Raw genomic sequence first — 21004 nt, 5'->3', positions numbered from 1 at the left:
TAGATCTGATAATAGAAATTATGTCTCCCATAGGAAGTTGATAGGTTTGTAGAGCGGATTCCTTCGTTGTTGCTTTTTTTAGCCAGATCATCTACTATTTCGTTGTTTTTTGTACCAATGTGTGCTTTTATCCAGCACAATATTATATTTTTGCCCGATTTCAAAGCTTCACTGTTCATTGCTATGATGTCACTGATGATATAATTTTCTGCAAAATTATGTACATTATATTTCAATTTCTTTACACTGCTTTGGCAGTCTGTAAATATAACAGAATTGAGTTCTTTTTGATTAATACATATTTTGTATGCTTCTTTGATTGCAATGAGTTCAGCTGTGAAAATTGTCATTTTATCAGGTAATCTGTTGTTTATTTTTATACTTCTTTGTGGGTAATATATAGCATATCCAATTTTTCCTTCCATTTTTGAACTATCCTTATATAATTTCTGATAACTCCCCCAGTTGTTTTGTACACACTGAAGGTGGTCTATTTTAGTGAGGAAGTCTGTCGCACGAATATTACTTAAATGACAGTTAACTGGAGATAAATAATCGTCATAATTTAGTTTTCGAGACGAGCTTTGTTCTATTTGGTGTATGTCGCCAATGGAATTGGAAACGTTGAGAAAGCTTTCTACAACTAAAAGCAGTTTCTTTTTTTCCCAGTAATAATGAGTTAGGTATGACGTGGTTAGATGAACAATTTCATTTAATAGCAGTTTATCGTTAACCGCTACTTTAACTATAAATTTCTCACTTAGGTATTCCCTGCGTAATGAAAGTGGAGGTTCATTAAGCTCACATTCCATGACCAATATAGGTGTGCTACGAAGATAACCAGTGCATAGCCTAAGTGCTTTATTTTTGACCCTCTCGATTTTTTGCAGTACAGAGTTTGATGCTGAGCCATAAAAAATAGATCCATAGTCTAAGATCGATCTTATCACATTTCTGTATAGTAATATTGATATGTTTGGATCAGCTCCCCAGTTACTGACACTTTTACAGTCTTCGGCACCATAAAGAAGATTATAGTGGATATAACATTTTACCATCTGAGATCGAATTTGCAGATATAATATAAAATAATTTATACCCAAGGGAATTATGTAAAATTCCTTGGTCCCGATTTCATGGGACACGCGTGGCGCCACCACAAAACATACCATGTAAAAATAACTAGACTGGAAAATTTTTCAAATATTATAATTTGAAGTTATTTATTTTTTATTCTACTGTTTTCTTATTTTTTTAGTATGGTTGGTATTGGGGTCCAATATCAGGTGAAACAGCTGAAAAAATATTGTCCAACGAACCGGATGGCTCATTTATTGTACGTGATAGTAGCGATGATCATTATATATTCTCTTTAACGTTTAAACTTAATAATTGTGTAAGACACGTGAGAATCGAACACGATCAGGGTAAGTAAATGCATTTATTTTATTTTTATTTATTTAGCAGATTTATAAAAACTGACTGCATTTGCGGTAAAATACAAAAATTGCATACAAAGCATTCATTTTCACCTTTAAAAGAACATTGGGATGTTTCTCAACAGGATACTTTGATCAAAAGATATTGAATTTTTACAGTTGAGTTGATATAAACTTCTTTTAAAAAATTGATTTCCCACACGTAGCTGACATTAAAAATCGCCGATCGCTTCAAGCGTTGTTTCTAAGAGAACGGTTCATTCTACACAAAAAGGGCTAATAAACACTTTTGTTCAAAATTGTCAGCTACCTTTCTTCTTTGAAACGTTTATTTCTACGACGCACGTACAGATTCTTGGTAAATCAATGTTTTGCTTCCCCTTCCTTCGTGGTGGGGTCTTAGGGGAAACCCAATGGTAGGAGTGGCAAACTTTTGATATCAGCAAAATTCAGCTTGTTTGTCTCCTTTTTAGAGATCAAATCTCTGACGATTGGACTAGTAAGTGAGATTCCAACAAAATGTCATAGATGGCCATATGACTATGTGTGTACCAAGGTACATGAGTACCCAAGGTACAACACTCTACTCTAAGCATTAATTTATTGATCTAAACAAAACGACATTTACTATGGCGGTCCGATAAGTAGTTATCCTCCACAAGAATAACGACAATTTTGGAAAAGTGCCGATTTATTTTTCGATATTCATCCGTGTGATGAATCACTCACGTTAAATATAACGTAAAGTTATCCTGTAAAGTTATATCCTCGAATTGGTGTGATGTATCGTATTTAACTTAACTACTTGCGTTATTTCTTGACAGTTCTTGAGTTATCGGATATACTTATCACCTGTCACTTTATAACGCGACGTTAAACTGTTAAACCTCAAGTTATGAGATAATTCTGTAGTTATGTTAAGGATTGTAAGGTTAGGTTTATATTTTGACTTGTTTTTAGACAGAAATCAAGTGAATTTAGAAGCTAATAATTTAATAATCAAAAGTACGTACTGTTCTTTCTATCCAGAGTTGCCAGATGAGATTCTATAAATCCCCCACTTCGAAACTGAAATTCCCTCAAATTGAAGCTCAAATCCCCCAAATTTAAATTTTTGCCTCATTTTAATAAATCAGTAGTCAAATGAAGAGAACAGTAAACCAAAATTATACTACTTAATTCATAGTTCCTATTGTCTTCGATTATATGGGAGTATAATATACAGTTCTTTGTACCGGGTGTCCCAATAAGAATGGCTCTCGGCCATATCTCAGGAACCGTTTATAGTACGGCTTTGGGAAAAAAATATTTATAACAAAAGTTGACTCGGGAAAAGTCTGGAAATTATTTTCATAATTGTAGGTCCACCGCTAGAGGGCGTAATTGAATATCAAAAATTAAAAAATCAAAATTTTACAAAATTTTCCTAATGAAAGGGCACTAAAAATTCAATCATCGTATTCTTCATAAAATTATGCGCATATTTCATTTTACAAGTTTAAGTCTACCTTTGCAAATAAGAGGTAGGAGTGAGTGGGAACCTTCTTATGAAAACATGGCTGTAAGTCCGGTTCTGCTAAATCGAATTTTGCATACTTGGTCTTGTTGAAAACAGCTCTTTTTCGTCAATGTAAGTGTCTTATTTTCGAAATAGCCTAATAAGTAATATGCCAGCTAGTAGGCATTATTTAATTATTTTCGGAAATCTAGTTTTCTTTGAAGAATATTAAATACAAGTATGCATTTTTAATCATGTATTACAAAATAAGACCAAATTAGCAACATAATACTGAAAACCGCATGTCGATATCTTTTTTCTATCTCGAGATATCTTAAGAAACGTGTAAATTTTAAACAACTGTTAATGTCATCGGTAAAGGAAGTTAAGGAAAAGTAGTGTGCTGTGGAAAAACAAAGAAACATTTTCCAGATGTAAACGTATATAATTAACAATAAGACAAACAACATATAAAATATAACAAAGAAATAAAAGCAACTACTTACTTAGTGACGACCTAAATGTTCAAATTGTTGCCCATCATTTTCGATGCAAGTATTTTCTCTTTCAAGAGTAGATTGAACAGCAGTCTCAATTTCTGCTTTCGCAATGCTTTGAATGGCGTTTCGTATTCTCTAGATTCTAGATAATGTTTTCTCGAGTAGTGGGCCTAGCGGCAAAAATAAGGTCTTTAATCCGTCCCCATAAATAAAAGTCTAAAACAGTTAAATCTGTTGCTATTCAATCTACTCTTGAAAGAGTAAATGCATGAATCGAAAATGATGGGCAACAATTTGAACATTTAGGCAGTCACTAAGACTAAGTAAGTAGTTGCTTTTATTTGTTTGTTATATTTTATAGTGTTGTTTGTCTTATTGTTGTGTTAATTAATTATATACGTTTACAACTGGAAAATGTTTATTTGTTTTTTCCATAGCACACTACTTTTCCTTAGCCTCGTTTACCGGTGACACTTACAGTTATGTTTAAAATTTACACATTTCTTAAGATATCTCGAGATAGAAAAAAGGTATCGACATGCCGTTTTCGGTATTATGTTGCTAATTTGGTCTTATTTTGTAATTCAGGATTAAAAATGCATACTTGTATTTAATATTTTCCAAAGAAAACTAGATTTCTGAATATGATTAAATAACGCCTCCTAGCTTGCATATTACTTATTAGGCTATTTCGAAAATAAGACACTTACATTGACGAAAAAGAGCTGTTTTCAACAAGACCAAGTATGCAATTTAATTTTTTAAAAAAAGTTTAGATTGCAAAATTGTTATTCAAAATCTTGTAAGTCAATTTTAATGAAATTTGGTGTACGGTTTTAGCATACTACAAAAATTTTCTAAGCGAATTAGGAAGGTTCCAAGTGTAACCTAAGTGATGGAAAATCATTGAATAAGGACAGGCTTGTTTTGCCCCCTTCTCAATCGCATCTGATAGAAAATTTAATTATCTTTGTTTTATTCCTATACGACTTTGTTCCAAAATGAATCGTTTTAAAGTTATAAGCAAAAAATTAGAAATAAAACGAAATTTTTTGAAATTTTTAAATATTTTATTTTTTTTTATTAATGTTCCGGGCATATTTGAGAAGGAGCGTAAATCAACTATTATTAACGAAGTTATCACCTAACTTTATCCGCAAAAATCTGAATGCCACCTCTCACATCCACCTTAAAACAGATCCTTACTGGTCTATAGTTATCCCTGATAGTTATCTTAACGTTAACTCAAACGTTAAAGATAACTTCGGTCATCCATCACAGGGCTGATTGTCTCCTTTTAGCTCGATACACTTGAACCAGTGATGTTCCAACTTATGTTTTCTCGAGGTCTGCAAAGTAGGCTTCCACAGCGGCGATAAACTTCTCATTCGACTTAATTTTATTTAAGTTTGGAAACAAAAAGAAGTCGTACTGGGCCAAATCTGGAGAATACGGTGGATAGGACAGAAATTCGTAGGCCAAATCGACCACTTTGGCCACGGCGACGGTGGAGGTATGAGCCGGTGCGTTGTCATGGTAGAAGAACACTTTTTCCCCAATTCGGACTGTTTTTTCTGCAAGTCGGCGTCGAATCGACCCGTTAATCAACATAGTAAAACCCTGTGACCGTTTTGCCCTTTTTTCAGGAAGCTGATATAGATCACACTTTGTGAATCCCAGAAAACGGTGGTCATCAGCTTCCCCTTCTGTAGGATAGTCTTCGCCTTCTTCGGAGCACGTTCGCGGGGTGACGTCCACTGTATCTAATGTTCCTTGGTTTCTGGTGAGTACCGGAGGATCCAAGTTTCGTCGGCGGTTATGAAGCAACGTAGAAACTCCCTTCAGATTACGCTTAAACAACCTCGGACATTGCTCTGGAATTGTCTCATGGTGGCGCTTGTTGGCCTGAGTGCGAAAACGTAGCACACATCGCGCCGACAGCTCTCTCATGCTCAAAATTTCCTGCAGGATATGACTCACGCGATCTTTTGAGATGCCTACTGTCTCAGCTATCTCGCGAACCTCAGTTGACAGTTTGTCAATAGTCGATCGTGGATTTTTTCCAGTGGCGGCTGGTGGGGTAAAATTTTGGGTAGACCAAGCCAGCAAATTACATATAGCTATGTGTAATCAGTGGCGTATCCAGAGGGAGGGGTCACGGTGTCATGACCCCCCTCCCCCCCAAATATTTGAAAACCCACTTATCCTATTGGTGGTAAGACTAAAAGTGACCTTGCATCAGAGAAAAGTAATCACCCTCAAGATCCATGACCCCCAAAAAAATAGCCGCCAGTGTGTGTAATACATATTTTTTTTGTGTGTGAGAGTGGGAATCTTCTAAAGACCGTACCAGATGAATCGTACTTGGCGTGTGTTGGATTCAGAGTAAACGGAGTACATCCGAAAGCAGTTCCCCCTCTGGGGGCCTTGTCTCCGGATGCTCCGTGTTACAATGCCTCTACCAACTAAACCCACTCTCGGCTTACGCGCGTGGCACGTCTTTCCAGACCGTTCTCTCGCGCGCACAGCCACTCTTTTTCTGTTCTTTCCTTTTTCTCTCTGTTGCTTATATTGCTTTTGTTTACCCCTGTTGTCTCTCTCTTTCTATAATCTCTCTTTCTATAATCAGTAGACAGTGATGAAAGCCGATTTTGCGTCATTGTATTTCGAAGAGACACCGAGAAGAGATGACTTTATTCGCTTTAAAGTGGAGAAGGTTCTTTCAACTGCAGCGTTGTTGCAGGTATTGTAGCAAGTAAACAAAATAACTTGTAGCTTTCAAGAAGAATTTCATTGGTTTCGTTGTCAAACATACTTTTAATTAGTTCTAACAAACTCTTATCGTGAAAATTTTCACGTGAATAGCAGAAAAAATCATCTCCAGTTCAGTTTTTAATAAGGATTTATTAAAAAGTAGTTCATATGTATCCATCAATGAGTCCAAAGCTTTTTGTGGAAATTTAGCGCCATATTCTGTGTGAATCTTTTATTATCGCCCAATTCCAGAAATAAATTCCGTTTGTTTAAAAATATGTTACAATAATTATAGATTATGTTATAGTTACATATTTTTTTATCATAACTTAAAAGAAAATTTATATTACAATTCGATAATTACGTTACAAGTGGCAACGATGGTTGGCGAAGGCCCGATCGTCTGGTGCCTAAACAGCAAGCATAACACGACAATATAAAAATCGTTGTCCGGCAAGCGACTTAACTTCAAACGCTTTTTGTACGGAGATCTTATGTGAGCGGGGTCGGCCGGCTCCGAACGGGCCTATTAATGATATTTAAAATGCCTGGATACGATTCAATGCTTTCTGTGATAATATATTATAACATAGTTGTTTTAATGGAAGCTAATGTATTGAGTGATTTAGTACATTTAAAAGTTATTTACATGCATTAACATAATTTATGTTTTTCAATATATATGTTTTTCAATTTTAAAACTGTTAAAATTATTGGTTAGGCCCGGCCTATCCTGCCTACCCCCAAAAGCCGCCACTGATTTTTTCACGTTATCCTCCGTGGTAACCGTTTTCGGGGCACCTGGACGTGACTTATCAAAAAGCGACGTGCAACCACGTTGTAACTCTAGAAACCAATGTTTGTTAGCCGCCATCGAAGGAGAATGGTCACCGTACACAGCATTCAAACGCTCTTTGATTTCACTATGCGGGTTCCTTTCCAGAAACAAGAATCTAATGACCGGCCAATATTGCTCTTTTTCATTTTTTCTAAAATCCCCAAACACGCTCGCTTCCACGCGTGGTCAAAACAAAATAGTCTAAGAGCTGGGAGCGGATTTTGTGCGTGATAAGTAATATGGAAAAACTATACGGGGATAATATGTTGAATTAGTTGTGTACATGACTTTCCCCAACGGCCAGAAACCAGAGTGGGGGACGAGGGTAGTTATAAGAGGTCAAAGTGGCGGTTTTTATTATTTTTTTATGACGCTCATGATCGAGATGACGTACCTAAGTAAAATCTCTAGGGACGCTTCGCTGCGTGGCCGACAAAGGGGTGGGGGTAGGGGTGAATATAAAAAATATAAGTGGTTTTTGCGACGTTTGTGATTGATATAGTGCACCAAAATTTGGGAATAAGTAGACCATGACATAACTAAGTAATATCCCCAGAGGCGGAAACCAGAGTGGCGGACGAGGGTAGTTATAAGGGGTAAAAGTGGCGGTTTTTATTATTTTTTTTGCGGTGCTCATGTTGGAGATAGTGCACCAAAATTTGGGAGTAAGTAGATCATGACGTAACTAAGTAAAATCTCCAGGGCGAAAGGCTGCTTGGGTACAAAGGGGTGTTAGGCAGGGGTGAGTATAAAAATATATGGGGGTTTTTTGCCGTTCGTGATCGAGATAGTGCACCAAAATTTGGGAATAAGTAGATCATGACATTACTAAATAAAATCTCCTGGGACGGAACGCTGCGGGGGGGACAAATGTTGTGCCGGGTCACAAAAAAAATAATACACACTGCGACTTTGACCCCTTAAAACTACCCTCATCCCCAACTCTGGTTTCCGGCTCTGGGGATTTTACTTAGCTAAGTCATGGTCTACTTATTCTCAAATTTTGGTGCACTATCTCAATCTAGCACGTCGCAAAAAACCCCTTATATTTTTTATATTCACACCTACCCCCACCCCTTTATCGGCCACGCAGCGTTCCACCCCTGGAGATTGTACTTAGTTACCTCATGACCTACTTATTCCCAAATTTTGGTGCACTATCTCGATCATGAGCGTCACAAAAAAAATAAAAACGGCGACTTTGACCCCTTATAACTACCCTCATCCCCAACTCTGGTTTCCGGCTCTGATGATTTTACTTAGTTATGTCATGGTCTACTTATTCCCAAATTTTGGTGCACTCTCTCAATCACGAACGTCGTAAAAAACCCCTTATATTTTTTATATTCACACCTACCCCCACCCCTTTATCGGCCACGCAGCGTTCCACCCCTGGAGATTGTACTTATTTACCTCATGACCTACTTATTCCCAAATTTTGGTGCACTTTCTCGATCATGAGCGTCACAAAAAAAAATCATAAAAACGGCGACTTTGACCCCTTATAACTACCCTCATCCCCAACTCTGGTTTCCGGCTCTGAGGATTTTACTTAGTTATGTCATGGTCTACTTATTCCCAAATTTTGATGCACTCTCTCAATCACGAACGTCGCAAAAACCCCTTATATTTTTTGTATTCACCCCTGCCCCCCGTTTGTCGGCCACGCAGCGTGCCACCCCTGGAGATTTTATTTAGTTACGTCATGACCTACTTATTCCCAAATTTTGGTGCACTATCTCGATCATGAGCGTCACAAAAAAAATAATAAAAACGGCGACTTTGACCCTTATAACTACCGTCGTCCCCCACTCTGGTTTCCGGCTCTGGGGATTTTACTTATCTATGTCATGATCTACTTATTCCCAAATTTTGGTCCACTATCTGAATCACGAAAGTCGCAAAAAACCCTTTATATTTTTTATATTCACCCCTACCCCCACGCCTTTGTCTGCCACGCAGCGTTCCGCCCCTAGAGATTTTACTTAGTTACGCCAGGACCTACTTGTTCCCAAATTTTGGTGAACTATCTCGATCATGAGCGTCACAAAAAAAAAATAAAAACCGCGACTTTGACCCCTTATAACTACCCTCAGCCCCCACTCTGGTTTCCGGCCGTTGGTGAAAGTCATGTACACAACGAATTCAATATATCCCCGTATAGTTTTTCCATATTACTTATCACGCACAAAATCCGCTTCTATCTCTCCGACTAAAACAGATTTTGATAGGCCGTCTACAAGAATGTATTATACAATAGTATATTTCTCTGGCGATAGTGGCGCCATCGGGCGGAGAGGCTAAGTACTTATCGGACCACCCACGTAATATAACGCTAATTTTTTATAATTGGTTAGAAGATTATTTTCTCAAGAGCAATTAAAAGTCGAGTTATAAATAAAAAAAAAAGAATGGGTGTGTACTTTGTACGCACGTAAGAAGTTATACATCTATTATATAATTTCAACTAAATAAATATACTCAACAGTTTAATTGTATTTTATTTAAATATTAAACCAATTTTAATACTTACCTACAACTTTCAAAAAATTTGAATTGCCCTCATTCGAACCCGGAACCTCTCGATCTGTGGTGGTAGAATGCTCTACCAACGAAGCTACCATCGCTCTGTCTACGTGACATCTCGGACATAATTATAAATCACGGTAACAAATAGATCAAGTGAAGTATAAATATGTTATAATAGATACTTATTATCTTACTCCCTTGGAAGACAAATCCAAAGACACAAAAATTATAATAAATAATATATTTACTAAAAACACTAAAATATTATTTTCATACCTTATTTGCGCTGATACATACATAACTTAAAAGATTATCAACGAACTTCATACTGTCTGTGTGCGCATGCGCCCAGAATAATAAAAATCACTCTCAATCGCGCCTAAAGAAGTATAACTTCTAAAATTTTAAATTATTGTTTTAGGTAACTTTAGTTTTGGTAGCTGTACTAAGTTCAAATCCCAAACCATTGTGGAATTTATCGAAAATGCTGTAGAACATTCACGTAGTGGTAGATATTTATTTTTCCTCCACCGAAGGCCTGTCATTGGGCCAGTACGAGTGCAATTACTTCATCCAGTTTCTAGGTTTAAGCAAGTTCAGAGTTTACAACATATTTGTAGGTGAGTATTTTAATGTGATTAGTATTGTAATCAATACATCGAGATTAAATATGAGAATTATTGTTTAATAACTATTTGACCTAACAAAAGAAAATTAAAGTTTTTCGATAAACCACACTTACAGTCCGTATAATATAGTTACCGTTGCACGTCATTATTTACGTCAGAGATCTAAGTTGACATTGTTGCCCAATTACAAAAAATTCTTGAATTCATTTTAAATCAAATATATCACATAATTTTTGCGGAAGTGGATTATACAACAAAACAAATTAATATTCAATGTAAATAAATAAAAACTTTAGAAATAGAAAAGAAGAATTAAGTTATAATCTTACGTTAAAGTAAATAATAAAAACAATAAATATAATAAAACAAATACTAAAGAAAATATTTATAGTAAAGAATAAAAACAAATATGAAGTGTCATCACTGCAACTGTCAAATAAATGTTACCAATTTATGCCAAAATATCACCTTCGTTCGATTACAGTTACAGTGCGTTCCGAACAAATGTGCTTCATAAAAACGCTTTATAATCCATTTATACAAATTAAATGAAATATATTATTGTGTCTTTCTTTAAGCTAACATTAATAGAAATATTCAAATATTATTTCTACGCGTATATAATAAAATATGTCTAGTGGCTGAAATTCCAGTGTACTCGGTAAGTACGGGCTGTCACTATGTGACCTTATGGGCTATGACGCGGATGACGTGCAACGGTAAGTATATTAGACGGAGTATATTGTAATCCCCTTCTCGCTCAAATACGTATTCAAACAATTTTTGTAATTGTGATATATATAAATACAGATAATCGAAATATCTACATATTTATAGCAGAAAGATATATCTAATTTCCTTGGAACCGGATTTTTTTACGTCCAACCACTTTTTTATTTTTGGAGATTTTTTATTTTTTGTATAACCATTGTGAAATAAATATAAGGAGTGAGACGAATGAGGCAGTAGTTATGTGACAAGGCTGTTGTTTGGTTGTAAAGTCTTTGCATCTTTCGCTTTCATTACATTTCAACGAGAAATCCCGTACTCTAGAAAAATATTAACTTTCTTATTTTATTTTAATCTATCTATCTATTTATCTATAAGCGAGGTTCCTACAGCCTCTGCCGCTTCTCACATTTCGGCCGCTACCGTTTTCTGTCCATTCATTCGTCGTCTTTGATGGCTCTGTCTCTCATTATGTGCCGTGCATTTTCTTCCCACGCAACTGAAGGCCTTTCCCTTCTTCTTCTTTGTTGTGATATGTAATTTAACGCTTTCTTTGCCAAATTCAACTTAAATATGTACTCTAACTTAGTCACGTACTGGTAAATTACTCTGAAATATCTAATAACACAAAACCATAAATTTGAAACTGTATTCACATTTAGCTACTTGGGAGTAACAATAGGGAAAACCGGAAAAGAGAGAACAAAGGAAAAATTCTGAAAGACAAAAAAACATGGAATGAATAGAAATCTGCTCAGAAGCAAGACTAAGTAAGAGAACAAAGATGAACCTATATAAGACCTTAGTAAAACCTATTGTTATATATGGGATGGAAACAACGACGATAAACAAGAAAGAGGAAGATAGCCCTGTATAAAATTTGAAAGAAAAATAATGAGAACAATTCTGGGCCACAATGCAATAAGAAAGGAAGAAAGAAGAATGAAAACAAATGTCGAAATTGAAGAAGAATTGAATAGAGAAAATATAGTCATATACATAAAATCTCTTCGCTTGGAATGGATAGGACATATACAGAGACACCCACATTGAAATATGCTGAGAAGGATATCTAACTAGACACCACTATGCCCCAGGTGTAAAAGAAGGCCTAGAAGAACATGGCTGGATGATGTAGAAGAATACATAGAAACAATGAATGTTAAAGACTGGAAAGTTCAGTGCAAGGACAGGAAAAAATGGAAAAGGGTCACGACACAGCAGCAAGACACACAACAAGCTATAAATGATGTAGATGTAGAGGAATAATCCACCTCAGACGAGAATAGGGTTTTGTACGCCATGGCGTTTGCTGTAATCCCTAGGGATTGTAACGCTTAATGAATGAATGAATCTAACTATAAAATAACAATCCGCTACTCAACACCCTGCATAAACGACCAGTCTCATTATCTTAACAATATTTTATAGTTATATTTCTTTGCTCCATTCTTCTTTATATGCCGTGCTCGATTATCGAGCGTTAACTATCAAATTGGCTATAGTAATTTTGTTGACGGCAGCACGGAAAAGGGACGCAGAGAATCTGTTAAACCATTCTCTCAGGTTGACTTGTATTATTAAAGGTCTACCTTTCCTTGTATTATTAAATGGAGTATATTATATATCTATGGGTGGCGCATAACTTGGCCAAAATATTCATGTTTGTGGTTTTTAACTTTACTGTTCTGACGACTTCCGTAACTTTTTCCATCCGATGCAAAACAAGTTCGTTACGAACTCTATCCACCCAACTTATTCGTAGGATTCTCTGATACACCCAGATTACAAAGTCTTCCAGATTCTTGAGAAGTGTACCCGTTAAAGTCCAACCTTCGACACCATAGGTTTGTTCCAACTCGATACAAAACCGTTCTTGAATCGTTATGCGCATGCGCAATAACGAATAATTATGCGCAGTAACACATTTTTCGTTACTGCGCATACTCGTAACCGTTCAAGAACGGTTTTGTATCGAGTTGGAACAAACCTCATAAAAAAGAGTAGAGAACACATAACAGCTCACTTATCTAATTTTCAGACTCAAAGTATTATTGTTTTGACATAACAGTTTCTTCATCTTAAAGAATGCAGTTGTGGCCTTCTCTATACGCATTCTAATTTTTTTGTTCATGTCCCAGTTCTCATTTACATTACAACCAAGATAGGTGGTACTGTTAGTTCTCTCCAGTTGTTCACGGTCAGCTGTTACCACTTCCAGTTGTATTGGCGTTTTACTGACAACCATCACCTTTGTCCAATATGGCCGATATTACTCATGCGTCCACGAGTAGTTAATAGTTTGGCTAAGCTCTTAAATCAACTTCATATGTATGACATATATTTCTACTTGTTATTTTCTAAAATTCAGTTTAAATAATCTGAAATTTAGTGGAGTGTTGGTGTATGTTGATTTTTGTTATATAATGTTGATATTGTTTATATAATGTGTAAATGCAAATTAAATTCTAGAATAGAAGGTTGCATAATAGATGTCTTACTATATTACGAGTACAAAAATGTTTATATTTGTAGGTTTGTAATACATAAGAATGTTAGAAGAGACTTAATACCGAGCCTTCCACTTCCAAGAAGGATGATAGACTACCTGAACACACCTTACTACTATACGGAGCACCTCGTAGACGTGCGAGAAGTAGAAGAAGAGCAACCCGAAAGCCGTGCATTAATTGATAATCAGCACAACGTCCAATTAGTTGATAATTCCATTGTACCTGTTAACAATTACGTTATTGTAAATAATACCAGTAGTAGTACCAGCAATGTAACTAATGCCCGAGAAACGTGAAACGGTAAGTTCAGGGTTCGTACATCGATATGGCTTAATTTGTGGGGTAAGTGATCACGAGGGTCAAAACATCTCATTTATTTGATTTTTATCGAGAAACACCTGATTAATTTTCATCAACAAACACATGAAACAACTATAGGATTTTTCTATTAAATCCGTGGCACCTCATCAATGAGCAGTTCAATTTTAATTTGTTACAAATTCTTCCGAGCGAATCGTTTTCTGCCCTCACATGTGCAATTTTGGAATATATTTGGCTCACACTCGAGCCATTCTCAATGGACAGCCTAAGTCTGACGTCACAAATGTCACAAAATTGGGAGGAGCTTATATTGACTCCAAACAATTTTGTTTGTAACGTTAAATGGTCATAAGGAATTTTTCATTTATGTGCTTTGTGTGGCAAAATAAGACTTCATTTAGGTATTTCGTTAAAGAAACGACTTAATTAAGAGATTTTTATTCGTTTTTTTTTTATTTATTTAAAGAGACAAAGTCGCATCCACCCAAAGGTTATTAGCGACATTGCTGTAACATTTGTAATAATGTTAAATTTAACATTTATAACAATCAATCATTTTAACAATTAATTAGAATTTGAGAACAATTGAACATTTGTAACAATTAATTAAGTTAAATTTTGTGTAACATATTTATACATTTTAAGTAACCCAATAAATTGTCCGGAACTAAATTTTTGTTGAGTAGTGCTTTCAGGTTATTTGGCAAATTGTAAAACTGTCTTTGATTTACATATTTAGGACAGTCTATCAAGAAGTGCTTTATACTGTCTACTGTATTGCATGTTTCGCATTTTGGAGGTTCACTATTTGAGAAGAGATAGGCGTGAGTATACCTACAGTGTCCAAGTCGTAAACGTGTAATAATAGTTTGGCATCTTCTGCTTCTGACAGTGGACTTCCATGAAAAAATGTCACTTTTGATGGTTCTGAGTTTAGAACTAGAGTCATTCCACTCCCGATTCCACGCACTTAACACTTTATTTTTGAAATAAACTTTTAGATCGCCTGCGACACTCCGACACTCTGTTTCTGATGCGTCACTGTTGATAGCGTTACGCGCACTAGTATCTGCTTCGTCATTCCCTTCTATACCTATATGAGATGGTATCCACAGGAAGTGGATTCTTCTAAAATTGTCTTGAGCTTTCATTAATTCGGCCTTGATCATTTTCTCAATGGGGTGTTTAGGGTATACATTTTGCAGGGCTTTCACTGCGCTGAGAGTCAGAAAGGACTAGACAACAAGGGAGGTTTTTGATATTTACTTGCTTGATGGCTTTGAACAAACCAAATAGTTCTGCAGTATAGATGCTGGAATTTAGAGGAAGTTTAAATTGAAAAGTGTCATTTGGGGTTACCACTGCTGCTCCAACGCCAAGTTCACCTTTGGATGCATCTGTATAAATTATAATCCACTCATTGTATTGTTGATCTAGGATTGAATTTAGTTTGACTTTAAAAATAATAGGACTAGTTTCATGTTTATTATATATACTTAACGCTGTATTGACTTTGGGCTGTTCGATAGTCCAAGGTAGATAGTTATTTGTATTCGTTTGAAATACTGTTGGGAATTGAATGTTTAGTCTGGAACTATATAATCGGATTCTCTCGTAGTAAGGTTTGGGGGCACGGGGCTTATTATTGTAATAGTTGATATATTTGTTATTAAAAGTATTACAGAAGAGAGGTTTTTTTTATATCTGAGGCTATAGATGTAGCATGTGCTAGAGCTAAGTACATTCTTCGGTAGCTTAGAGGTGGTTCGCCGGCTTCGCTCAGTATGCTTTCGGAGGGAGTTGTCCGGAAGGCTCCAAGTGCAATTCTAATACCAGCGTTGTGTATGCTGTCGTTTTTTAAGTAATGTTTTTGAAGCAGATGCATTATAGATCTAATTAATGTTTTATTCGTTTTTGCTCAGGTGGTTTTTATTCCTTAGTGGTTGTAAATAAACATAACCTCAAAACTGTTTACGTTCTAATCATTACATTAAATTAACTCACCTGGGCAAAAACGAATAAAAATCTATTAATTGAAACGTCTCTTTAACTAAATACCTAAATGAAAAGTCTTATTTTGTCACACAAATCACGCAAACAATAAATTAAAAATTCCTTTGAGTGTTTAACATTATAAACAAAATTGTTTGGAGTCAAATATAAGCTCCTCCCAATTTTGTGACGTCAAGACTTAGGATGTCCATTCCAAGATCGATTCTCCAGGCGTTGTGCTGAAGGGTCGATCACAATACGAGCCACTGCCAACAGAAGTGCAGCCATTTTTAAACCGATTGGACCATTCTCTTGTTTACGTCTTTCTCATATATTTGGGCATCATTTGAGCACCAAACGAACAGCATCATTTGAATAGTTTCCTTACCACTTTTTTAGTTGTACTATACGCTCTGAGCTTCGCTGGTGTCGCTCCTAGCGGTTACTAATTCAACTTTCACCGGTAATTTTTAAATTTATTATTTAATTGTTATCGCTTAATATTTACAACGCTAAAAAGTAATTAAATTGTAATAGATTTTTTTAAGATTTTGCTAATCATTTTGACGTTCTATTGATGAAATATTAATTTCTTACTTCGGATACTTTCACAATTATCATGTAGGTGACGCCAAGATTAATTTATAATTACATATTACAGAACATTAAAAAACGCAAATTCAGTATTTAAAACGTAAGTATATTTAAGGTAAAAATATATACCACAGCTTTGATCAACTAATATTTTTTATAATTAATGTTTTTAATTTTAATTTAAAATTAATCACTTTGACATTTATGTCAAATTTCCGGTAAACGTTTACAGACTTGTCACTACTGGCGCTCACGAATTTATAAATATCCCCTCTACGTACGAGCTCACAGCGTATAACGAGGAAAAGGCAGAAGTCACAAGAGCAAAAAAACGGAGATCAGAACGATAATTTAGTATGTATGTAGAATGAAGATGGTAGTAATCTGATCAGGAGCTTCGTTAGAGGGATATGGATATGACTAGTAGAGAAATAACGAATAATTGACAGATTAATAACAAATAGCTAACACTGTGACACAAAGAAAAGACGAAATACTGAATTCTAGGAATTGCAAAATCCTAGGGCGCCAATAAATCTTCACCGTACAATAGACTAAAATTGGCATGTTATATGCAGTAAAAAATTTATATTTTAAATAAAATGAAATCATCAAAATACTTATAAAGTTCTAAAAAAATGTATTTATTTCATACTCAAAAAAATTATTCACATACTATCAAAAATTATTATAGAAGAGATTGCGGCCTTTAATAAAATTGACATAAATGATTATTCACAATTAATTACTGCATGAACTTCATAAATATGGATAATTGAAAGGCTTTGGGTCACAATCCTTTTAAACCCAAAAAAGCTTTTTGGTTCAATAGAAATAACACATAACCTACTCGTAATATTAAAAAATTACATAACAATAATCACAAATGTGTTAATAAAATGAATTATCTTCTTTAATTCAATATCATTCAGCCGTGTGATGGATGGCCGAAGTTATCTTTAACGTTTGAGTTAAAGTTAAGATTACTCTAGGTATAACGATGCCCATAACTATTTAGGTAAAATTCGGTGTGATGTATTCTTCATAGTTATTTTTTCAACGTTATATTATTAGAAAAAACATTTGAGGAACAAAGTTTGACGTAATAAAGAGAACCTTATGTAGAAATAGTACAAGTTGGAGTGAGCGCGAGAGATAGTTCGGAACATGTTACAGGATGGGTAGATGACCGTAAAAGTAAATACCCATCGTCGGCCACCGTCGATGACCTAACAGTGCCGAACAGCAAATAGCTGTTCGGGTTCGGTGGTGTTTCAAACGGTAGATAGAAACAGGGTTGCCAGATTGGTGTATTTTCCCACAATTTTGGGGTAATTTGAAAGCGTCTAGGGAAATTTTTCTAAGCAGAAATTGTAGTGGGATTTTTTGGGGGCCGAAAATTATGGAGGATCTTAAGGGGTCATGGTAAATTAAATTTGCGAATATACATAGAACTGTATATTATACTCCCATATAATCGAAGGCGATAGGAACTATTAATTATTTCCAGTGCCCTCGTTGATAAGTAGTATAATTTTGGTTTACTGTTCTCTTCATTTGACTACTAATTTATTAAAATACGGCAAAAATTTAAATTTGGGGTATTTGAGCTTCAATTTGAGGGAATTTCAGTTTCTAAGTTCTATTTATAAAATATCATCTGGCAACTCTGGATAGAACGCTCAGTAGGGACTTAAAATAAAATTTCAACTATATCTCTCGATTTGATTTTTGTATAATTTTTAAAATTGTATTACCCTTCTATTCCTAATTATTAAATTATTAGCTTCTAAATTCACTTGATTTATGTCTAAAAACAAGTCAAAAGATGAACCTAACCTTGCATATCCTTACATAACTACAAAGTTATCTGATAACTTGAGGTTTAACGTCTTGACAGTTGATATATCAGATAACTCACGAAATGTCAAGAAATAACGCAAGTAGTTAAGTTAAATATGATACATCACACCAATTCGAGGATTATAACTTACCTACAGGATAACTTTACGTTAAAGATAAATTCGGTCATCCATCACACGGCTGAATATCATTTTCTTTATTTAGTTATATGTATGTATAAGAATTATATCGCTTCAATGCAAATAAAAATTAAAGGCCATAATAAATTAAGAATTGACGAACTCCCAAAAAACATATTGCAAGTTATCGCCTTTAAAATACCAGCACCAAAAAAACGGTGCATTGCCCTCACGGTAGTGCCCTTATCGGCGAAAGACTGAGAACTACGGGAATTGAAGAGTAGATTTCTTTATCACAATTTCAACGAATCAAAAGAAAAAATAGAAGACTTACCACAGTGTAGGTATTTCTTTACAAAACCTTAAATGAACGTCACCGGCCATTTCGACGGTGAGCTCAGAAATGCTTGAAATCGTGGGTGGTGGGACAATTTATTGGCCCAGCTAGTAAATGCAAAGTTCGGGGGGGGGGGGGGAATCAAAGAAAGGATTTGGAGTATGAGATTACTCAGGCGGTTTTTTTATTAAACTGGGCAGATTTGGAAATAGTGTGTGTCTAGGCAATAAAAAAAGGAAAAGTGGTTTTCGGGCGTAAGTATACCCATTCTTTCTTAAACGAAACAAGAAACTCCGAGGACTAGCGCATATTTATACAGGTCTCTTTCAAGATTTGATGGTGGTTAGTACTTCTCGGTTTTTCCTCATTCTTCTAAGGTCCTCATCATTTGTAACTCGGTCGGTCCACGGGATTTTAAGTATTCTCTGATATAGCCACATCTCAAATGCTTCCAATTTTCTGCATATTTCTTCGTTCAAGATTCAACACCATAAAAAAATCATCGCAGCATTCTCACTTTTATACCAAGGGAGCGGTTGTGGCTCTTGAAGAAAGAAGACCCCATCCGGTTTAAGGTAGATCTAGTTTTTATCTCTTAATTGTTGGTCCAGTTTTCGTTTATTATGCTGTCGAGGTAGTTGTAGTGCGTCACTCTTTCTACAGGGGTTTGGTTGACGTATAGTTGACATTCTGTCATCTTTTTTTCTTTTTCTGTATTTATGTATAGTTCTGCAATCAAACTAAGAGAGTCATTAATATTCAGCTCAGCGCACAGTGTGTCGACTAGAACAAGCTAGGTGGACAAAATTATTTTTCATCATATTTACATTTGTATCGAGCAATAATATAATTTGATAATAAAATAAATCATTTTTATTAGTTAAAAACTGAATCAGAGAGGTCTACAGTCCGTCTAATTTACTGACCGTTGCACGTCATTATTTACGTTAGAGATCTAAGTTGACATTGTTGCCCAATTACAAAAAATTCTTGAATTCATTTTAAATCAAATACATCACACAATTTTTGCGGAAGTGGATTATACAGCAAAACAAATTAATATTCAATGTAAATAAATAAAAACTTTAGAAATAGAAAACAAGAATTAAGTTATAATCTTACGTTAAAGTACATAATAATAACAGTAAATACATATAATGAAACAAATACTTATAGTAAAGAATATAAACAAATATAAAGTGTCATCACCGCAACTGTCAAATAAATGTTACCAATTTATGGCAAAATATCACCTTCGTTCGATTACAGTTACAGTGTATTCCGAACAAATTTGCTTCATTAAAACGCTTTATAATCCATTTATACAAATTAGATGAAACATATTATTGTGTATTTCTTTAAGTTAACATTAATAGAAATCTTTAAATATTATTTCTACGCGTACATAATAAAATATGCCTAATGGCTGTAACGCCAGTGTACTCGGCAAAGTGATTCTAAAAAAGACCACACCTACCCCCTAAATATTTCGTGTTGGTATCATGTGACGTCTCGGGCTATGATGCGGATGACGTGCAACGGTAAGTAAATTAGATGGAGTATAGAGGCCTAGAAAATAAATAAAAAAATTAAAAACAAAAGTTTTTCTATGTTAATACATTATAAATACAAATACATAAATATATAAATAAATATTCGTCTGATTTTGAAGTAGATTTGACAGAGGTTGAGACTTTATTGTAGGAGTTATAATCAACTTTAAAACCTCTGGGTACAATTGACCAGCTTTTTTGTTTAGAATTTCTCTGAGGCTATTTTTTATCAGTGGATCAGATGTTATGATCAACATTGAAAGTAAATCTGTAGTCGTGCCAATGCGTGAACAGTATCTGGTGTATTGCTCCCGGAACTTGCGGCAATCTTTGTTCCTTGCTTATTGAGCTTCTTTTGAAAGCGGTCCAAGTGGAACTATTGCTGATTTGATTACTTCCATCCATACTATGTATAAGTATTTTATATACAGTGGCTTTCAGTACCATGAAATGGCTCTTATGGCCAAGAAAAAGTTCTCTGCATTCAAGACAGAAATTTTCAAATCTCAAAAAAATGTTGGCGAGTGTTTTGGTTATAATAAGTCTTATTATCAGTGGAAAAGGTGCAGATATTACATATAGCAAATTTAGTCCTGGTACAAAAGGGTCCAAGTCATAGCCATCATTTGAAAGTTTCAAAACGAAGGAAATTCATTCGTTCATCATACAAAGTTTTTTTAATATTATTTGTTTATCAGATATATTTATTAAATTAGAAAATATTAGCACAAATATTATATATCTTCAACGACTAATCTGTATAGATTACGGAAAACTTAAATTTCGTGTGAAAAAA

At 34.9% G+C, this 21004-nt stretch overlaps 1 protein-coding gene across 2 annotated transcripts in view; it reads left to right on the top strand.

The window, feature by feature from the left end:
• The window catches only part of LOC126889809 (uncharacterized), a 168098-nt gene that overhangs the window by 62381 nt on the left and 84713 nt on the right, over nucleotides 1–21004 (top strand). For both annotated transcript variants that reach the window (XM_050658468.1, XM_050658467.1), the window contains exons 6-8: nucleotides 1259–1427; nucleotides 9980–10178; nucleotides 13452–19783. In XM_050658468.1, the coding sequence (XP_050514425.1) occupies nucleotides 1259–1427; nucleotides 9980–10178; nucleotides 13452–13725 (642 nt within the window). In that variant the 3' untranslated portion in view covers nucleotides 13726–19783. The remainder of the gene's footprint in view (nucleotides 1–1258; nucleotides 1428–9979; nucleotides 10179–13451; nucleotides 19784–21004) is intronic.

This window comes from Diabrotica virgifera, chromosome 8, assembly GCF_917563875.1.
Source record: "Diabrotica virgifera virgifera chromosome 8, PGI_DIABVI_V3a".
Lineage (NCBI taxonomy): Eukaryota > Metazoa > Arthropoda > Insecta > Coleoptera > Chrysomelidae > Diabrotica > Diabrotica virgifera.
The sequence above is the reverse complement of the archived record's forward strand: the minus strand, read 5'-3'. Positions and strand labels throughout refer to the sequence as shown.